Source organism: Diabrotica virgifera, chromosome 5 (genome assembly GCF_917563875.1).
Source record: "Diabrotica virgifera virgifera chromosome 5, PGI_DIABVI_V3a".
In the NCBI taxonomy this organism is placed as follows: domain Eukaryota; kingdom Metazoa; phylum Arthropoda; class Insecta; order Coleoptera; family Chrysomelidae; genus Diabrotica; species Diabrotica virgifera.
In genome coordinates this window covers 63,027,848-63,044,837 of record NC_065447.1, presented here as the reverse complement: position 1 = coordinate 63,044,837, position 16,990 = coordinate 63,027,848, and the positions used below count along the sequence as shown (strand labels likewise).

The 16,990-nt window shown below is 35.7% G+C and overlaps 1 protein-coding gene across 3 annotated transcripts in view; it reads right to left on the bottom strand.

Moving 5' to 3' along the window:
* The window catches only part of LOC114325151 (uncharacterized), a 77,217-nt gene that overhangs the window by 38,737 nt on the left and 21,490 nt on the right, over nucleotides 1-16,990 (bottom strand). For all 3 annotated transcript variants that reach the window (XM_050650051.1, XM_028273106.2, XM_050650050.1), the window contains exon 2: nucleotides 10,102-10,400. In XM_050650051.1, coding sequence (XP_050506008.1) covers nucleotides 10,102-10,400 — 299 coding nt within the window. The remainder of the gene's footprint in view (nucleotides 1-10,101; nucleotides 10,401-16,990) is intronic.

Below are 16,990 nucleotides of genomic sequence, written 5' to 3'. Positions count from 1 at the left end.
TATCATATTAATTATTTATTAATTAAATCCTCAAGGTCCTTCGTATTTGCATATTTTGATAATCTCTATTCTGAGAATAACGGTTTTTCATTTATAGTGTCTTTCTGTTGCATTTGGAAATTTCCAAGCCACGCCGCCCCGGCACAAAAATAAAATATTCCTCTCTTTCTGCACTCAAATTCTCAGTATTTAACCCAGCACGTCTCTACAATAGCTGGTAGGTTGTTAAGCCCGGTCTACACGTGCAATTTCAGAAACTACTTGCTTTGTTCAAATAAAGGAGTCGTTTTGTTTGTATGAAAAAATATTTGCAGGGCAAATTATTTTATTTTCGTAAATATATTTTTCTGTTTATAGTATACAAAAAGTGTACTCATTTCTTGGCTGATAGTACGGGTGTTATAATTTTAACATTGTTTGTTCAACCTTTTGATTTAAATTAAATTTATAATTTTGAATCCGATTAAGCCTGGTTCACAGGTTACAAAAATTATTAAAAATAATTTTGTTTTCTTGCATAAATTGTAAGTTTTTGCTACATTTAGCTTCGCTTAAGCTCATTTTACACTTCTAGAAAACTATAGAAAATAAATAATTGTTTTTTCCTTCAATTTAATTAATTTAAATACTTGTTAAGGGTGTCTCACACTTGCTGAAAAATACCCATTTTGGAAAATTGCATATATTTTGAAATTTTATAGTTTTGCATTTCATATACTAATCTGCGCTCATACAGGGTGATACTATTAAGCCAATCTCACACTATTAAACGTGTAATATATAATATATTGTACATATTCTCTCATTTTCGCATCGATTTATAGGTTTAGACATTTGCAAATAATCTATCTAATCTCACATTCTCGCAACATGGCTGACCGATCAAAATATAACCGACAGAGGCTCACCGCAAAACTTGATATAACCAAGTTGGCTGATTCGGTTCCCACAACTCTTAATTCTCTAAACAAATATAAAATTCGTGAAATAATTTCACAACTCAAACATTCTTACGGACTTTTCCGCGATGCTCAAAATGTGCTGGAGACGATCCCCGAGGAACCTACCCCCTCTACTGATTCCTCTGTGGTTTTTGATAAATATTTGGATACAATTTCTCTATTGGAAGAAAGGTTAGAGGTCATTGAAAGTTCTAATGTGACTGCTACCCCCTCCCTCCAATTTGACCCTAATTCTTCTCTAACCTCACAGTCTATGGCTAGGCAACGAACAGTAAACCTCCCTCGTATTCAGTTAAAACCATTTAGTGGCTTAGTTACTGAATACAATTCATTCATTGAGACCTTTGATACAATAATAGGATCTGATACTACATTAAGTGATCTGGAAAAACTCATTTACCTCAAAAGTTTTCTAACTTCCGAGCCTTTGACGCTTCTCGAGCATATCCCACTCACAGGTGACAATTACAAAATAGCCCGGGATAACCTGACACAAAGGTACGCCAACTCTAAATCGCTTATCAAAACTCTCATCTCTCAAATTCTTGATGCGCCTCCTATTTCTGGAAACGCAAATCACTCACAATTAAGAAATTTTCATACGGTCATGTCAAATAATTTCAAGGCCCTATTGAACTTGAATAGGCCCCCTTCAGATCTCTTGCATTTACTTCTCATACATATCGCTACTCAGAAACTCGACGCACCTACCATTAGGGCTCTTGAGTTCCAATCCGGTGGTAGCCAAGCTACCCCTGATTTTGTCCATTTTCTAGGGGAAATCGAGACACGCGTTGTTCATCTTGAGAATATTCAATCTCAATCAAAACCAAAATCGACTACTACTTCCAGACACTCTTTACACCTAGCCTCAGACACTTCTACCAGTAACCTTTCGCCTCGCTTAGGTCCTAAGAAATGTTCCTATTGCAACGACTCTCACTCGATCTACTCTTGTCCTCAGTTCAAGCAGTTGAATTCTAAAGAACGTTTTAGTTTTGTCAAACAAAATAAATTTTGTATTAATTGTCTTGGGTCTCACATGCTCGATCAGTGTAAATCCAAATTCTCTTGCATAGTTTGTAAATCTCGTCATCACACGTTGCTCCATTTCGACAAAACGGGTCATAGTAACCCTTCCGCGGCTGTTGGCCAACACAACTCAAATAATCATAATAAAACCGCTATCTCAAATAACTCCCATACACAGGGTAATTCACAACAGGGGCCCTCACATGTTAGAGCTCCTGAAACGGAAGTTAATCTTCAAAATTCGACTCCACATTCAATGGCTCTATCTGCAGCCTCGCTTGATAATCATTTGGTGTTATTAAGCACACTCCAGGTCTATCTTGTCGCTCCTAGCGGCAAGAGGGTCTTCGCAAAGGCACTTTTAGACTCGGCCTCACAGGTTTCATTTATTAGTGCTGACCTCGTAAAGGAACTGTCACTCACCACTAGAGATGGAAAATTACGGATCAATGGAATTAACTCCACCTCATCCTCGTCTCAATCTATTGTAGATACAACAATTTTCGCTGTCGCTAACGACGTTCCTTTTGACATCTCGTGCTCTGTACTCCCAAAGATAACAAATCCGCTTCCTCAAATTTCTATTTCGGCGAGCAAACTAAACATACCCTCAGAGATACCATTAGGTGATCCGATGTTCCATGTAACATCCCCAATTGGTATCCTGCTCGGTGCAGACCTGTATAACGATATCATTCAACCTGAAATAATTCGTTTGGGAAAAGGTCTTCCCGTTCTCCAACGCACTCTACTCGGGTACACGATATCAGGGTCAGTTCCAGACTTTGCTCTTAAGTCGAAAAATACTAAAAAGGCTTTGGAATTTTATTCAAACTCTCTCGTTACTTGTTGTTCTCATAACACTCCTTCCGCCGTAAATGAGCCGGTAGTGTCCAACGAGGAACTATCCGATCATTTACAAAAATTCTGGGAGCTGGAAGAAGCCGCTCCTCAGAACACCGATCTCATTAATGATCACCCCGCTGAAATTAATTTTGTAAAACATGTTAATGTTCTCCCCAATGGACGATATGAGTCCACACTCAATCTCAAACTCCCTATCGAAGATATAGACATGGGAAATTCGTTTCTCTCGGCAAAAAGACGTTTTCTCAGTCTCGAGAAACGTTTTCAACTCAACCCTGATTTATTGGAAAAATATCAGGACATTATATCGGAATATCTCAATAACGGACAAATAATTCAAGTGCCGTTAAAAATGCTAAATGACTCAGGTAAACCTAATTACTTTCTCCCTCACTTTCCCGTTTTCAAATCCAACTCTACTACTTCCACTCGTATAGTTTTCGATCCAAACAATAAATCGTCTACGGGAATCTCCCTCAGTGACGTCATAGACAAAGGTTATGTCGTCCAACATGAACTTTTTGACATTCTCGCTAAGTTTCGTCAGTTTAAATTCGCACTAGTAGGCGACATCAAGGCTATGTTCCTACAAATCGCCATTTGTCCCACTGAAACATTTCTGTTAAATTTTCTCTTTAGGGACAATATTCAGCAGCCTTTACGGTGCTATCAATTTCAAAGATTACCCTTCGGGCTCCCAAGTAGCCCATTTATCGCTCAAAGAGTTATCAAGCACATCGCTGACAACAACAAACATACCCACGAACTTGCTACTAGTGTTCTGCAAGAATCTATCTATATGGATGACCTGATCAGCGGTGCTGACAGTCTTCATGAATTAAGTTGTCTTTTCGAACAATTAACTTCTTTGCTAGAAACCCATGGTTTCCTCCTCCACAAGTGGAACTGCAGTTCTTCAGAATTTCTGTCTCAACACAATTTAAATCCCGTCTCTGAAGTCAGTCTTAACTTCACGGGATCTGATAAAGTCTTAGGCATATTCTGGGATTCAGAACGCGACCACTTTTCGTTTAAAACTCCTATCTTCAAATTGGCTAATGTTGTTACTAAACGTACTATTCTCTCCTACATTGCTACTTTGTATGACCCGCTAGGATGGTTATCCCCTGTCCTTGTGAACGCTAAGCTCTTGATACAGGAAATATGGTCCCAGAAACTGGACTGGGATCAACCCATTGACTCACCCATCATTATGAAAAATTGGCAAAACCTCTTATCGACATTCAAAACTATAGAAGAGGTCAAGGTACCTCGATGCTTACTTTTACAAAAGAAAGTTGTTGATGTTCAATTAATTATTTTCACCGACGCATCGGAAAAAATATACAGCACTTGTGTGTATCTCAAAGCGACATACTCAGACTTTTCTGTATCGTCGCGGCTTATCGCTTCTAAAAACAAAATTTCTCCGCTAAAAAATAAACTCACCATCCCCAAATTGGAACTTTGTGGAATAGTGTTGGGAGTCACTCTGGCTCATAGACTTTTTCACATCTTCAAGAAAAATTTGAGTATATCTTCGTCTCATCTCTTTGCTGACTCTACAATTGCCTTGTCTTGGATACTTTCTAAAAAACACATTTGGAACATTTTTGTACAAAACAGAATTCAAAAGGTCAATTCCTTGTTGGAAACTTTTCCTTGTGATTTCCATTTCGTCAGAAGTCACGAAAACATCGCTGACCCCGCTTCCAGAGGGATAAATGTCTTTGATAATCCCCAGACCACCGAAGACTGGTTATGCGGACCTAGCTTTATTAGAGACAATCCCATCGATTTTTCTCTTCATCAAATTCCTCATTTTCAGGATGATCTTCCTGAATTAAGGAAGTTAGTTGTCTCAAACATAGCAACAAATCACGAACTCAACGACACCTTTGAAAATCTATTCGCTAAATCTTCTTCTTTTCGTAAAATTCAAAGAATTGTCGCTTATCTTTTTAGATTCATCAGTAATATTAAAAAGAAAATAAATAACTCTCCACGAGATACGGATATATTGACGCCACCCGAAATGGAGATCGCTGATCACGCGATCATCAGGTATATCCAAAGTATCTACTTTAAAAAAGAGATTCTTGAATTGAAAAATGCTAAACTCGTGACCAATAAAGCCATTCGTAAACTCAACCCCTTCCTACAACATAATGATGGGCTGATTCGTGTGGGAGGACGTCTCCGACACGCCCCCATATCGTATAATCAAAAACACCCCATTCTACTTCCTTCTAAATGTCGAGTTGTAGAACTAATCTTGACTCAAGCTCATCATAAGTTATTACATTCAGGCGCGCAAACAGTACTTTCGTATGTCAAAATGAAGTACTGGCCAATTGACGGATTAAGACAGATTAAACGCTTAATTCGTAAGTGTGTAAACTGTTTCCGATTCATGACACCCAATTCTGTTCAACAGATGGCAGATATGCATCCCGATCGTGTACTCCCCACTAGACCCTTCCAAGTCGTCTCAGTGGACTATGGGGGGTTCTTCTTAATTAAGTCCTCACATTTGAGGAAGGCACCGCTTTACAAAGCATACGTAGCCTATTTCATTTGCATGAGCACTAAATGTGTTCATATCGAACTCGTCACAGGATTAAGCGCAGAAGCCTATATTCTTACTCTGAAAAGGTTTATTGCCAGAAGATCCACGCCCAGTATTATTTGGAGCGACAATGCCACAAATTTCCATGGGGCAAAAAATGAAATGCGCGAATTCTATGATTTTTTCTTAAATCAAAATAATTCGGAACAGATTAAGGAATTCTGTACTCAAAACTCCATAACTTTCAAGATGGGTGTTCCCCGCAACCCCCATCAATTCGGCCTCCATGAGGTAGGAATAAAGAGTGTGAAGTATCACCTCTATCGAATTATAGGAAATTCCCACTTCACCTTTGAAGTGTTTAACACAGTATTATGCCAAATCGAGGCTATTCTAAATTCGAGACCCATCACTAGGATGTCGTCTGACGCCAATGACTTCGCTTTCCTATCTCCAGCTCACTTCTTAGTTCAAAGAAGTTTAACCGCGCCCCCTGAACCAAGTGTTTCAGAGATACCTGAAAATAGGTTGAATCTTTTTCAGCGTATTAGTAAAATTCAACAGCAATTTTGGAAATTGTGGAAAAAAGACTATCTTTGCCTCCTGCAGCAAAGAAATAAATGGACCGACCCTACTGACCCTGTCAAGATCGGGGATTTGGTTCTGTTGAAGGAGGATGGTACTCCTCCACTCTTATGGCCAACTGCCAGGGTAATAGATGTATTGCCTGGTAAGGATGGTCTAGTTCGTACTGTCAAGATTCACACTACTCACGGTGATTTTCTTCGTGGTATTACGAAAATCGCTGTGATTCCCCTGGAAGATTAAAATCTATCCCTAGGGGGAAAACTTATCGTTTTCCTCCATTTTATCGTTGTTACCCCTTGTGTATATAAACTCTAATTTCTTCAAACATTTCTTATCGTTGTGCACATCTTTGCCAATCCCCTCTCTTCGAGGTGATATAGGCCATCTCTCTCGCCTGTCGCCCCCGGCAATATGTACAATAAATATATTATACACGGCTCACTAAAATAATTAGTTACGCCCCTGTACTACTGATTACTTAAAATTCAAGTAGTATTTTTGTAACCTTTCTGGAAACTCCAGGTTATTGTTGAGACTCGCATTTGAACCCCTCGCCGGGGCAGATCGTCAAAAGCTTCCTAACGAGAATCATCTCTAATCTATCGACGCTCCCGCTATTCGTAAAAAGGCCGCATTTTACCGGTTTTTTTTGCTATCGTTTTATACCGCTCAGATAATTCAATCTGCTCAGTATTATCGACGATGATTTATTTAGCGTATTAGTGAGTGCCTTACAAATGAACCAAATGGATTATGGAATTCAATCAGAGCTCTGATGTGACACGTCATCAAGGAATAAAACTGTAAGTACTCTACATGTATGTGAACATAACTTATTAGTCGTGATACTGTATGCATTTTGAACCATATACCTCTCGTAGCAAATATTCTTTGTGCCATTTATGCAGATAATACTTTAAATTACATATGAAAAATCGTTATCTACTCTTAACCAGCTTACCTATGGGAATATACTCTATAACCGTACAATAAGTATAGGTTACTATTGTTAAGGATACTTTACGTATTGCCTAAACACTTATTCTATCAGTTCTTGATTTTGGACTTATTTTATTTTGAAACATTGTTTTTTAGTTGTTAATGCCCGTCTTCTCATAAGAAACCTTCCTCATTAACAATTAAAAAGATATATTTTACAATAGAACATGGCAAAAATTCTTATCGGGACCTGATAGAAGAATGTTTGAACTTGAATTTAGGTACTTGATTATTACAAAAATAATATTTTTACTTGTGTTTTTAAGCCTTGAAAATCGCCATCTGCTACTTAATAGAAAAATTACAAAAGACATTTTTTGTTTAGAGTGATCCAAAAATCCAAAATCTGAAATAATATCTGCCCGGGTCGAAATTTTTTTTATACATATTTAAAAAAAAGTCATTTTTTAATTATTAATTAATTATTATAGTCAGAACCAAATTAGATAGAGCACCCCTTGTTTTTTGTAATTGTTAACATACTAAATTATACAGGGTGTCCCGAAAAGATTGGTCATAAATTATACCACGCATTCTGGGGTCAAAAATAGTTCGATTAAATCTAACTTACCTTAGTACAAATATGCTCATAAAAAAAGTTACAGCCCTTTGAAGTTACAAAATGAAAATCGATTTTTTTCAATATATCGAAAACTATTAGAGATTTTTTATTGAAAATAGACATGTATCATTCTTATGGTAGAATCATCTTAAAACAAAATTATAGTGAAGTTTGTCCACCCCATAAAAATTTGATGGGGGTTTTGTTCCCTTAAACCCCTTAAACTTTTGTGTACGTTCCAATTAATTCATTATTGTAGTAGCAATAGTTAGACACAACGTTTTTAAAACTTTTTTGCCTCTTATTATTTTTTTGATAAGTCACCTTCTATCGAGGTGTGGCTTCTTTTTCAAAATATACCTAAGAATGTAAATTCTAAATAAATTTCCAGATTATTAACAGGTCTCTATAATCGTACTTAACCATATACAGATATGTGGTGGATTCGACAAATATTCAAAATATGTCGATAAACAGATAAACACTGGCTTATCGAAAAAGTACTAAGAGGCAAAAAGTTTTAAAAAAATTGTGTTTAACTGGTGATGGCGCCACAATAATAACTTAATTGGAGCGTACACAAAAGTTGGGGGGGGGGGTTAAAGGAACAAAACCCTAATAAAATTTTTATGGAGTGCACAAATTTCACTTTAATTTTTTTAAGATGTTGCTGCCACAAGAATGCCACGTGTCCATTTTCAATAAAAAATCTCTAAGTAAGAGTTTTCGATATATGAAAAAAAATCAATTTTCATTTTGTAAGTTCAAAGGGCTGTAACTTTTTTGTGTGCAAGTTTAATCAACCTATTTTTGATCCCAGAATCTGTGGTATGCTAGTTAGCAGTCATGCGAGAAGGGTGTCCTGAAGGACTACCCCGCGAAACAACATGTTAGTAACCTTATGTTGATGGATGTTGTAAATCATAAATAAAGTTATAAGTTAGAGTCAGTGTTTCAACTCGACATACCAACCCTGCAACGTATCATGGCAATCTGCCAACTTAACAAAAGTATGACCAATTTTTTCGGGACACCCTGTATATCCAATAATGTTTATCCAATAAACAGCTCGGTCCCGATCGACCTTATATCGGATCCTCTACTATAATCTGCTCTGCAAAAACTATTTAAGGATTTTATTTTTTTAATTTTATAATCGAATAATACCACATTAACTAAAAAATCTGGATATATAATAAAATAACAAATTGAAGAGTCTCAGATGCAGAATCCACCAATTTAATAAAAATTAAAATGGTAAATAGTGATTTAAACCTGAGACATTTCGCGTTGAAAGTTCTTACTGGTACATCCTTAATCTGCGACTTTTTCATTTAATAAGACAGCAGACGACGAATATAGAAAACGAAAGGGAAACGATCACATTCCGCCTTCATAACTTTCAGTACTCAAACCGAGTAATGGAAATAAAATAATAAATGATGGTTTTGCTTGTTTTCGATTCAGAGGGTTGAACACCCGCTAGACAGGCTGTTTCTACCATTTCAGGCGTCCTCAGTAGCTTTTGTTAGCGTCCACACCTCTGTGCCATTTATTATTTTACTTAGTAATAGTTAATTTTAAATAACTATTATTTATAGTTATTTAATTTTTATTTACAAAACAAAAGGTAAAAAAATGTTATTTAAATATTAGATGGTATGTAAGAAGACTTATAATACATGACTCATAAAAGAAATAAAAAATACATTTAAAAATAAATTTATAGAAAACACAACACTTACTGTTGTTCTGAAGCTATTTCCTTGTGGCATTTTTATAATTACGTATTTTTTATTGGAAATAAGCCACAATTTTACTAAAAAATGAATTTATTAACGTTTCGAAGCCCAAATCGGGTTTCGTTGTCAAAATACAACACTTACAGTAGGAAAAATGAAAGAATACCCATAAACGAACATAATATAAAACAAGCTGTATTTTCCTGTCACCGTGTCACACAAAAAATTGGCCAGCGCAAGTACATGTAATAATTATTATTAGGTACATGTACTTGCGCTGGGCAATTTTCTTTGTGACACGGTGATAGGAAAATACAGCGTGTTTTATATGTTCGTTCATGGGTATTCTTTCATTTTTCCGACTGTATGTGTAGATAAAAAGGCAACGTATTTAGTCTTGGACTTAGACAATGAAATTGTTTTGAGAAATTTCAGAAATTGAAATGGATGCCATAAGGCAAACGGCTCAAAGCTCAAGATTGGAGAAAATTAGAAATAACACAATAAAAGAACATTATGTGTAAGTACACAAAAAACAACAAAATGATATATTACGGAAAAACAAGGCAAATATAGAATACTGGTGTATTGCAGTACCAGTGAAGGTTGTAGTGTCAGGGGGCTCAGGAGACTGAGGTTCCGGATCCAAAAAGGACGTCGAAAACTCGGCCCAGTTAATATCGACGCGGTTCAACCCGGAAGCCTGGTGAGTTTAATTGTAATATTAATTATTATATTATCTAATTAAATCTGTCTCTACTTGATTGTACAAATTCTTACCGGACTATCGACGATTTTAAAACCCTCCTTTCTTAAATATTCCTTGTAGCTGTCTGTACTTATCATATATATTTTTTTCTGGTAGTTAATTCGTTGTAGGTAATCTAATACTGCCATCTGGGGATTGAAAATATCATTGATATCGACAGTTAAATTCATATGAAGTAATTTTTGCAGAATTTCGTCAGGAGTGTTTAGTGCATTGTTGGATACAAAGCTTACAGATTTTCCAAGTCGTTTAAATTTATCCAAACATTCGTTGGCTCCAGGTATTACTGAATCTGCTATTTTAACCACACCTATATTAAAAAAAAATTACTTTTATATTTTAGTAAAAAAATACTGAAATACTACCAAAAATACGGTACCACTAAAAATCCAATATTTGAAAATATTGCTCGTCTACAAATTCGTTTTATAATAGATTTTTTTTAATTTCTGTGTCTCGGTTGCAATGGCCATTTACGCAAACAATATTGGATATAAAATAATTAATTACAATGAGGACTTATCCACAGAGAACGACAGTTCTCACCAGTGGCGCACAACACCCCTACAAGCGACACTATATATACACGAAATTTTCGATTTTCTAAACCTGACTGAATTGAAAATTGGGCCAAATCCTATCTTAAAGTTTAGGAGAAGACTCGTCCATCCATATGTTACCTCTCCATTTTGGTCCAAGGGTGTGGATTTTACGGCCCTTCCCATTTAAAGCATGTATTTCGTTCTCGTCCCCAAAACTCCCAAAAATTTCAAAAATTTAAGCCCAACCTTTGCGGCTTTTGATAGCACAGATCATTACCTTTCCAACGCATGTTTAATTTTGAAAATCGGTTATACCATTCAAAAGTTATCGAGCTCAGAAATATGACTCAATTTTTATTTAAAAAATGGAAAATGTTTGTGGATATGTATGTATGTATGTATGTATGTATGTATGTATGTATGTATGTGTGTGGAAAAGTTACACCGATCTGAATTTTTTTTCTGTGTTTCAAGAAGGTGTGAGGGCCGATTCAGAACCGGTCTAATTTTTGACTTCTGACTACCCGTAAGCCAGCTAGAGGACTAGGTAGATACAAAATAGCATATTTTTTGGACGTATATATCTTAGGTTCAAGGAAAGACAGGAAAACCGAAAATATACCAAATCAATAGGGTTGAGTTAGGCTTTCAAATGGCGTCATACACACTGCTCACCATAGCCAAAAAACTGAAAAATGAAACTTTGAAAATTTTGGTTTTTCGACAATTACTAAAAATTTCAACCTACGAATTGCGCCAATAACTGAGCGTTTGTAGAAGGACTCAGGACGCGTCTAACGGTGTATACCTCATATCTGGGAAAATTCGAATTTTTAAGTTATAGGCTTCATAAGTATAATCAAATCTATTTCTTATGGGAAAAACGGTTTTTCAAGCTCAATAATTCCTGTAATACGTTCAGTTATCATACTCGATCTTGGATGCGTCAGATACTACTTATCAATACGTTTCAAATTCATGTTTAGTGATCAACATCAGGTAAACCGTTCAGAAGTTATAGAGCTCCAAAAGTATAATCAGTCCAGGAACTGAAATTTTTCACTTCGCAATTTTAACAGAATGGATAGATTTGCTTGAAAATTTGACAATAAGTAGTGGATAGTCCAAGGATCCAAATCTATATGATGCCGAAAGACGCTTTTACCATGGGGTGGTTGCCACCTCATCTCAAGGGTGGAAATTTTTTATTATATTTTGACCGCAAATGCTGGTAAAAATATTAATTATAAGCAAAAAATGTTCATTATACATTTTTTTGATAAAATTAATAGTTTTCGATTTATTGGTTATCGAAGCTGTTAGTTTTATATCGAGAAAATTACCAGAGAACGGTAGTTCTCGCCAGTGGCGCAGAAATACACCTCCCTACACGCGACATTATTATATACACGAAATTTTCAATTTTCTAAATCTGACTGAATTGAAAATTGTGCCAAATCCCATCTTCAAGTTCAGAAAAAGACTCACCCATTCATATGTCAACCATCCATTTTGGTCCAAGGGTGTCGATTTTACGGCCCTTCCTATTTAGGGTCTGTTTTTCGTTCTGGTCCCCAAAACTCCAAAAAAATTCGAAAATTAAGTCCGACCTTTGCGGCTTCTAACAGTACTGATCATTACCTTTCCAACGCATGTCTAATTTTGAACATTACCAGAGAACGGCAGTTCTCGCCAGTAGCGCACACCCACACCCCCCTACACGCGACACTATATATACACGAAATTGTCGATTTTCTAAATCTGACTGAATTGAAAATTGGGCCAACTCCCATCTTAAAGTTCAGAAAAAGAGTCACCAATTTATATGTCAACCATCGATTTTGGTTTAAGAGTGTAGATTTTACGGCCCTTCCTATTTAGGGTCTGTTTTTCGTTCTCGTCCCCACAACTCCCAAAAACTTTAAAAATTTAAGTCCAACCTTTGCGGCTTCTAATAAAACTGATCATTACCTTTCCAACGCATGTCTAATTTTGAAAATCGGTTATACCATTCAAAAGTTATAGAGCTTAGAAATGTGACTTAATTTTTATTTAAAAAAGGGAAAATGTTCGTGGATATATATGTATGTATGTTTGAAAGTTAAACCGATTTGATATTTTTCCTCTGTGTTTGAAGAGGGGGTCAGGGCCGATTTAGAACCGGTGTAGTTTGTGACTTTTGACCACCCATAAGCCAGCTATAGGACTTGGTAGGTACAAAACGGCATATGTTTTGGGGGTATATATATTCGGATCAAGAAGAGCCAGGAGAACCGCAAATACATCAAATTAATAGTGTTGACTTAAGCTTTCAAATGGTGTCTAAGCCGTCAGGATCAGACATACACACGGCTCAGTATAGCCGAAAAACTGAAAAACTAAACTTTGAAAATTTTGGTTTTTCGACAATTACTCAACATTTCAACCTACAAATTGCGCCAATAACTTAGCGTTTGTAGAAGGACTCAAGACGAATTTAACGGTGTATACTTCATATCCCGGAAAATGTGAATTTTTTAGGTTATAGGCTTCATAAGTATGATAAAATCTATTTCCTGTGGGAAAAACGGTTTCTCAAGCTCAATAATTCCTGTAATAGCTTCAGTTATCATACTTGGCCTTAGATCCATCAGATACTACTGGTCAATACGTTTCAAACTCGGTTACTGATCTACTACTCGGTTTCAAACTGATCAAAATCGGTTAAGCCGTTTAGAAGTTATTAAGCTACAAAAGTATAATCCAATTAACGCGAAATGGTTTATGTAGTTGTAGTGGTTACGACGCTAAATTTGATCTGGCAACGGGCAATCCGACTTCATTTATCGGCCATCTTAATATTTTTTTTTTCAATCTATTTCGAATAAAAAAAAATCTAGTGTACATTCGATGGACACTAGATCATTTGGGAGATAATGCAACAAAGGTGACCATTTATAAAGCTTGACGTGTAATAGAGGAACATTGTATTCAACTTCATACATTTAATTTATAAATAACTTTGAAAAACTCCTGATACAAGAATAAAAAACCGCTAAACGCCGTAAAAATGAGTGGCGCATAAAATATTCCAGCTACAAAAGATCTGATATGAATATTACGTGGCGCGAAAATGGATTTTCATTTGATGCAAAACAAAATTCTAGTTTTATTTTAAAAGATTTTTCCATAATATTTGCTAACTTTGAAGTAAACGCGCCACAAAAGAGTTTCAAAATTCAAACTGTATCAAAGTTACTCTTTTGTGGCGCGTTTACTTCAAATTTAGCAAATATTATGGAAAAATCTTTTAAAATAAAACTAGAATTTTGTTTTGCATCAAATGAAAATCCATTTTCGCGCCACGTAATATTCATATCAGATCTTTTGTAGCTGGAATATTTTATGCGCCACTCATTTTTACGGCGTTTAGCGGTTTTTTATTCTTGTAACTAATTATTCTTACAGTTAATTTCTAAATTTTAAATACTATAGATAAAAATTCTAGTCTAAAAGCTAGAGCCGAAAAATCATCGTCATAAGTAATATGGACTTTGGCATGTGAAATGTGATATTCATAATTATGACCCCCTGTATGTATACAGTGATAAGCGCGCTTATAACCGGCAAAATAGCTCAACAGATGGAAAACATAATACATTGCGAAACAAAAAGAGATGAAACTAGTGGAGGTGGAAATTATCCTTATAAACGTCTAAAACAACATTACATTACATAGCTTCCCACCTTGAAACGTATCAGAGGAGTATGACAACTGTCACTGTGACAGTAGAAATTTATAAAATACTCCTGTCACAGACGTCTAAAGGTGGGAAACTATGTAATGTAATGTTAATTAATACGTTTATAACGATAATTTCCATCTCCACTAGTTTCATCTCTTTCTGTTTCGCAATGTATTATGTTTTCCATCTTTTGAGCTATTTTGCCGGTTATTAGCTTGCTCATCACTGTATATACATACAAGAATAAAAAACCGCTAAACGCCGTAAAAATGAATGGCGCATAAAATATTCCAGCTACAAAAGATCTGATATGAATATTACGTGGCGCGAAAATGGATTTTCATTTGATGCAAAACAAAATTCTAGTTTTATTTTAAAAGATTTTTCAATAATATTTGCTAAATTTGAAGTAAACGCGCCACAAAAGAGTAACTTTGATACAGTTTGAATTTTGAAACTCTTTTGTGGCGCGTTTACTTCAAAGTTAGCAAATATTATGGAAAAATCTTTTAAAATAAAACTAGAATTTTGTTTTGCATCAAATGAAAATCCATTTTCGCGCCACGTAATATTCATATCAGATCTTTTGTAGCTGGAATATTTTATGCGCCACTCATTTTTACGGCGTTTAGCGGTTTTTTATTCTTGTATCAGGAGTTTTTCAAAGTTATTTATAAATTAAATGTATGAAGTTGAATACAATGTTCCTCTATTACACGTCAAGCTTTATAAATGGTCACCTTTGTTGCATTATCTCCCAAATGATCTAGTGTCCATCGAATGTACACTAGATTTTTTTTATTCGAAATAGATTGAAAAAAAAATATTAAGATGGCCGATAAATGAAGTCGGATTGCCCGTTGCCAGATCAAATTTAGCGTCGTAACCACTACAACTACATAAACCATTTCGCGTTAATTGGATTATACTTTTGTAGCTTAATAACTTCTAAACGGCTTAACCGATTTTGATCAGTTTGAAACCGAGTAGTAGATCAGTAACCGAGTTTGAAACGTATTGACCAGTAGTATCTGATGGATCTAAGGCCAAGTATGATAACTGAAGCTATTACAGGAATTATTGAGCTTGAGAAACCGTTTTTCCCACAGGAAATAGATTTTATCATACTTATGAAGCCTATAACCTAAAAAATTCACATTTTCCGGGATATGAAGTATACACCGTTAAATTCGTCTTGAGTCCTTCTACAAACGCTAAGTTATTGGCGCAATTTGTAGGTTGAAATGTTGAGTAATTGTCGAAAAACCAAAATTTTCAAAGTTTAGTTTTTCAGTTTTTCGGCTATACTGAGCCGTGTGTATGTCTGATCCTGACGGCTTAAACACCATTTGAAAGCTTAAGTCAACACTATTAATTTGATGTATTTGCGGTTCTCCTGGCTCTTCTTGATCCGAATATATATACCCCCAAAACATATGCCGTTTTGTACCTACCAAGTCCTATAGCTGGCTTATGGGTGGTCAAAAGTCACAAACTACACCGGTTCTAAATCGGCCCTGACCCCCTCTTCAAACACAGAGGAAAAATATCAAATCGGTTTAACTTTCAAACATACATACATATATATCCACAAACATTTTCCCTTTTTTAAATAAAAATTAAGTCACATTTCTAAGCTCTATAACTTTTGAATGGTATAACCGATTTTCAAAATTAGACATGCGTTGGAAAGGTAATGATCAGTTTTATTAGAAGCCGCAAAGGTTGGACTTAAATTTTTAAAGTTTTTGGGAGTTGTGGGGACGAGAACGAAAAACAGACCCTAAATAGGAAGGGCCGTAAAATCTACACTCTTAAACCAAAATCGATGGTTGACATATAAATTGGTGACTCTTTTTCTGAACTTTAAGATGGGAGTTGGCCCAATTTTCAATTCAGTCAGATTTAGAAAATCGACAATTTCGTGTATATATAGTGTCGCGTGTAGGGGGGTGTGGGTGTGCGCTACTGGCGAGAACTGCCGTTCTCTGGTAATGTTCAAAATTAGACATGCGTTGGAAAGGTAATGATCAGTACTGTTAGAAGCCGCAAAGGTCGGACTTAATTTTCGAATTTTTTTGGAGTTTTGGGGACCAGAACGAAAAACAGACCCTAAATAGGAAGGGCCGTAAAATCGACACCCTTGGGCCAAAATGGATGGTTGACATATAAATGGGTGAGTCTTTTTCTGAACTTGAAGATGGGATTTGGCACAATTTTCAATTCAGTCAGATTTAGAAAATTGAAAATTTCGTGTATATAATAATGTCGCGTGTAGGGAGGTGTATTTCTGCGCCACTGGCGAGAACTACCGTTCTCTGGTAATTTTCTCGATATAAAACTAACAGCTTCGATAACCAATAAATCGAAAACTACTAATTTTATCAAAAAAATGTATAATGAACATTTTTTGCTTATAATTAATATTTTTACCAGCATTTGCGGTCAAAATATAATAAAAAATTTCCACCCTCGAGATGAGGTGGCAACCACCCCATGGTAAAAGCGTCTTTCGGCATCATATAGATTTGGATCCTTGGACTATCCACTACTTATTGTCAAATTTTCAAGCAAATCTATCCATTCTGTAAAAATTGCGAAGTGAAAAATTTCAGTTCCTGGACTGATTATAC